The sequence below is a fragment of the Triticum aestivum genome, chromosome 7D, assembly GCF_018294505.1.
Source record: "Triticum aestivum cultivar Chinese Spring chromosome 7D, IWGSC CS RefSeq v2.1, whole genome shotgun sequence".
NCBI lineage: Eukaryota > Viridiplantae > Streptophyta > Magnoliopsida > Poales > Poaceae > Triticum > Triticum aestivum.
This window is the reverse complement of record NC_057814.1, coordinates 291,715,641-291,720,933: the sequence shown is the minus strand read 5'-3', so window position 1 is coordinate 291,720,933 and position 5,293 is coordinate 291,715,641. Positions and strand designations below refer to the sequence as shown.

At 46.0% G+C, this 5,293-nt stretch overlaps 1 protein-coding gene across 2 annotated transcripts; it reads right to left on the bottom strand.

The window, feature by feature from the left end:
• Positions 1–234: 234 nt before the first annotated feature.
• LOC123166774 (uncharacterized) lies at positions 235–4,799 on the bottom strand. Of its 2 annotated transcripts, none has more exons than XR_006483699.1 (5): positions 4,584–4,775; positions 3,419–3,622; positions 1,786–2,510; positions 966–1,119; positions 235–438 (listed from the first exon to the last, which is right to left on the bottom strand). XR_006483699.1 is itself a non-coding variant. In XM_044584572.1 (5 exons), the coding sequence occupies exons 1-3, from the start codon at positions 4,797–4,799 to the stop codon at positions 2,279–2,281; spliced, it is 939 nt and encodes a 312-aa protein (XP_044440507.1). In that variant the 3' UTR covers positions 235–438; positions 966–1,119; positions 1,786–2,278. The 2 variants fall into 2 exon arrangements, 1 of the variants encoding a protein (XP_044440507.1); XM_044584572.1 differs by having other exon boundaries at positions 4,297–4,799.
• Positions 4,800–5,293: the final 494 nt, after the last annotated feature.

The following is a 5,293-nucleotide window of genomic DNA, read 5'->3' as shown; positions in this document are numbered from 1 at the left end:
CCTAGCCCAAGATTGCAGCCTTTTTTATTATTGGGCCTTGGCCTTTTCATCTAAATAATTTTAATTTCCTTTTTTTATTAAATGGGTCCACTAGTCAGATGGGTCCCAGTTGTCAAGTTCTGATAACTGGGTCCAGTTGTCAGGTTTGGGTCTGGTAAGTGAGTCCCATCTATCAGGCTCATATTCTTCATATTTCAACAAGTATTTAAATTGGCAGACAAAAAGCACACATGATACTTCAAATAAGAGCAACTAGATCACGTTGCCAATACATATGACCATGTGTAATACAGTACTTTACAAGCTCTACATGTGTAACGAGCTCTACAAGTGTGATACAATACTGCTTTACAAGAAATGACAACATGCCGAACTCGCTGGACGACCATAGTCAAGGCTGGGAACAAACAAAACAGCAACATGGCTTCCTCTGTCACCCTGTTACATGAATGAGAGAAGAATTAAAAAAACTGGGGCAAATATATTATGAACAGACCATTCAAGAAAATGACATTTATTTAGAATGATAACACAAATTGAGCTAGCTAGCACCATGCTTTTTGTTCTCCAACTAGTTAAAATGAGATACCCACTCATACAAGAAAACAGATACACAGTGGAAGAGATACCGAAACAGATACACAAAAGTTGAGATGTAGCAGGCAGATTCATCAAGTATATATCATGATGTGTATTCAACATATAGCTGTACCATTGCAAACCAAGAGATACCGAAACAATGGAAGAGCAACAATTAATAATGTACTAGATTAGTCAGTAGGCTAATTTAATTGAGTGCGGCAACTTGGTTGCTGTTCAAACCTCCAGCTTTAGTGTACAGATTATCGGGAAAGTATATATTTAACGAAATTTCACATAAATGCAGATTTATGGACCGAATGTATGATAAAGCAACAGATTCAAACAACTTCAAATAGCTAGAGATGATGGCGTTCTGCTCTTACCACAGCGGCACAAGTGAGATGATGCCCGATTCGCCTTGCTTCTCCACAAGACTCGACCAGTAGCACGCATCCTCGAAGGAACCAGCGGCACTGCTTGCTCCCTTGGCCCAGCTCCTTGCTGCGGAGGACGGCTGGGACTCGGATGCAGAGATCCCTGCGCACAGCATATTGTGTCAATGCTTGCAGCAACAGAAGGACCTCACATATAATAGAATTTGCACCAAGTTCAAAAATATGTAATAGAACCGATATAGGTGTACGAAGCAATAGGTCAACTAGAGATTCATGTCTACAATTTGCTAAAGAGGAAAATAACAAGCAAGGATACATATTATATCTGTCAAAAGAAGGACCAATATCAATCAGACCCTTTAATTCTGAAGAACATGGTTTCAATTTGTTCTTTGCATATTACATCAGTAGTTCTGTTGCCAGGTTTCAGTCCCTTGCTCTCCCTCTAGCTTGTAGCTAGCCTACCAATAGTTTAACAACACCAATAGATTTGCATCTAATGCTGCCACTTAATTTCAGCACATGAGAAGACAAAAAGCATGACAAGACAAATAGCATCTTCAGTTCAGCAACATGTTGTACATACAGTATGAGCAGCACAGGACAGTAAAAACAGTGAGCAAAAGCCAAATGAGTTGCTTGACATAATCTGGGACAGTTCAACAGATCAAATGTGAAGCTAACATATGAAGCCGGCAACAGATCAAAATACAATAGTTGCAGCTACACCCAAACTAGAGCAGTTACAGAATCATCACATATGTAGTTAACAGGAGGAAGAAGCGACAGATCGAGGAAATTGTCTCACCAGCAGCAACAGCGGGCAACGGGCGAAGTTGAGGAGGGTCAGCGGCAGGAGCAGCTCACGGGAGTGGTCGGGGAAGACAGCCGACAGCAGCAGGTCCGTCACATTATGTGAATTCATCCATTGGCAAAAAAACATAATTAAATCATCATCGTTGACATGGCAGAATGGGCGTGCAAAGAAATTATTTACAGGATATACAAAGCAACTACATGTTGATATAATTGGATTGTATGCATGGCGGATTTGTAATACGAAGTGTGAGTGCTGCTAGTCAATAAAGATGGGATTCACAAGAACACAAAAATAATCAATCAGCAGTCACCATACGTATGTGCATAATAATTGTACGTATATTATCTGATTTGATTTCTTTCATAAAAAAAATCTTATCAACATGGCTAGGGACTATATAGATGGTCTACTCTGGTATGTAGGTACATGTGCATGCATCTTTTGCATGCCGGCAAACGGACTGAGAAAGCATGCTAACTAATTAACCAAAGTATAGATACCAACCAACCACCCAACAATTCTGTTTCCGCTCCCACCATGTGATTCCGTTTCGGGCTGGACGGAGGGTAGTTGGGGTCACCTTCACCTTGGGTGGCTGGACGACGACGTCGTGGATTTCGAGCTCCAGGTGGAAGAAGCACTTAACGACGGCGACCGTGGTGGCTGGGTGCGCCCCTCCCGCTCCTCCTCCTCGAGGAGGACAAGGCCAGCGGCTACAAGAAATAATAAACATGTTAAAAGGACATTACCCTTTAATATAAGATGTAATAATAACATGTTTCCATTGAACTGACTATTGATAAAACTGAAGGGGAAGAAGACTTGTTGTCATCCTGATGATGAAAAAGGAATAATACATTCCAGAGGACACGTGAGCAATCATGAAAACTATTACATGTTTCTCCTGGTGTACTGAGAATGGAGAAGCGCTTAATTGGGAAAAACTTATAGAAACTTATAGCAAAGGTTTCTGATCAATGGATATATAGGAACATTAGAGAGCATCAAATTTCAAAATCAACACCATATGTATTACACTGACTCGTATAATACTACTTGTTCATGTACTTGTACTAGTGCAGGATGACTCGTTGTCCTACTACTGCCTATTCCGGTTTCTTTCAAGTTGGGAAATAACTGAAACTACTCATCATTCATGAACATACATCTGTAATCTTAATCTATGAAATTACTGCAGAAAGAACTACTGTAATGGACCATTCATGAACATACATCTGTAATCTTATTCTTTTGATCTTGTGTTGGAAAGAAAGAACTACTGCAGATTCATAGTACAACGAAGGAACTGCTGTTGAACTGAAAATACTGCAGAACCAACACCAAACAGCTATTGCAGAAACCTAAAGCCTGATGCTACTAAAGCTAGTACTGCCATTTTCATTGTAATAAAATATAAAAAGCTATAAATTGATGGATCATCCCAGCTTAACACAGACCAGCTGGACTGCATCCACAACACATAACCAAAATTTCCCACATCTACCTGATCAAAGTCATCACCACCCAATCCTATTCCTATACAGGGGCGTCAGCGACGATGAATTGGAAAATCGGAGACAGAGCCGCGATATAGAGAAAGAGAGACGGAGAGGGAGCTCACCAGGTTACTGTTGAGTCAATCAAGATCAAGGCACTTGACGACGATGGTCCGGTTGGCCGGGAGGAAGATGGCGCGGTACACGACAGCGTTGGCGCCGAAGCAGACCTCCTCCATGAGCCTTTAGTCGTCGGCCGACAAGGTGAACTCCAGCGACGCTGGAGGTGTGGTCGAGGCGATGGGCCTTCTCGAAGGCGTAGAACCGACCTAGCACAGCGCCAAGAGACATACATATTAATGGACTGTCGCTAGTGTACAACTACCAGTGTTGTAGTACTTGAGGAAGATGAATATAATACAGCTCACACACACAGGTACAAAGTAATAGACAGGTAAACTAGATGGACTGTCGCTAGTGTACAACTACCAGTGTTGTAGTACTTGAGGAAGATGAATATAATACAGCTCACACACACAGCTACAAAGTAATCGAATACAGACAAGTTACTAAGTGGAGTAGTAGTAGAAGGGACCTAAGCTAGCACCCAAGCCAAGAGACATACTTTACTACTAGTAAATTGTTGTTATGGGTGAGACAAGAGCACAGGTGGTGCTGCTAGAGAGGGAATTATGGGCACTCGGAATAAATTAACAGAGTTTGTCCATGGACTGTCACAGGCAGCAAGATAGCACTAGTGCTCTTATGCTTGAGCAAGAAGAATATATATAATACACAGGCAGCAGAGTTGGTGCTAATAGAATACAGCAGCAGTGAGTAGTAGTAATTAACAGGCAGCAGACTTGGTGGAAGTGAGTAGCACAGTAATTAACAAAGAGAGCAGAGACGGATTGAGAGAAGGGATCTGCTATGCTCTGTTGTGCTTGGTAACAGTAATAATTAACAGGCAGAGGATGAATGTGCGAAGAAGGGGGTTGCTTACATAGGTATGCGACTCGTGGGTTGCTGGCCTCCATCTCGTTTGCGACGCGAAGGATGGGGGCGATCTCCACCAGCGAGGAGGGGACCACCTACTGTCGAAGATGGACTCACCCAGGTTCGCCGCAGGTGTCGTTCCTCTGGTCGGTGGCGGATGCGACGGCGACCGAGGCGGCGAGGTCGGCGAGGTAGAGGCGGAGGAATGGCAGAGGATGAATGTGCTCTGTTGTGCTTGGTAACAGTAATAATTAACAGGCAGAGGATGAATGTGCGAAGAAGGGGGTTGCTTACATAGGTATGCGACTCGTGGGTTGCTGGCCTCCACCTCGTTTGCGACGCGAAGGATGGGGGCGATCTCCACCAGCGAGGAGGGGACCACCTACTGTCGAAGATGGACTCACCCAGGTTCGCCGCAGGTGTCGTTCCTCTGGTCGGTGGCGGATGCGACGGCGACCGAGGCGGCGAGGTCGGCGAGGTAGAGGCGGAGGAATGGCACGCAGACGCCATGGACCGCGGAGGCGGAGGAAGGGCCCCGCCGCTCCGCCCCTAACTCCTCCTTCATCTGCCGCTGGGTGGGCGTGGTTGTAGAGGACAGCGGTGGCGGATCTGGGCGCCGCCTGAGCAGCTTGGGAAGGGGAGAGGGTGGGGGCGGCAGCGGTGCACCGATGGGAGAGAGCCCGGGGTTGGAGAAGAAGAGGCCGGCGGCGGCGGGGTTGGGGGAGAGGAGTTGGTAGGCGGCGAGGTTGGGGCTTGGGTTGGGGAATCGGGAGAGGAGGAGGAGGAAGTTTGGCGGGGTGGGGGCGGGATGGTGAGCGCTGCGACTGGGATGGGGAAAGAGGTGGCGGCGACGGAGGGACGTCGTCGTCGATCTGGATTCTGGATCGGGGAGAGGGAGGCGGCGGCGGAGAGGGAGGGAAAGGGGGAGAGAGAGGCGGCCGGGGGTTGCTAGGGTTTTGTTTGGGCTGCTGAGACCGAGAGAGACTTTGGATTCGCCAAGTGTG

What these genes read in the sequence shown, in the direction of transcription:
- LOC123166774 (XM_044584572.1), bottom strand. Translation starts at nt 4,799, where the DNA reads ATGGCGTCTGCGTGCCATTCCTCCGCCTCTACCTCGCCGACCTCGCCG. An exon ending in CCCACGAGTCGCATACCTAT is followed by an intron (nt 3,623 to 4,296) that starts GTAAGCAACCCC and finishes GCGCTGTGCTAG; the next exon opens with GTCGGTTCTACGCCTTCGAG. An exon ending in ATTGACTCAACAGTAACCTG is followed by an intron (nt 2,511 to 3,418) that starts GTGAGCTCCCTC and finishes TATTTCTTGTAG; the next exon opens with CCGCTGGCCTTGTCCTCCTC.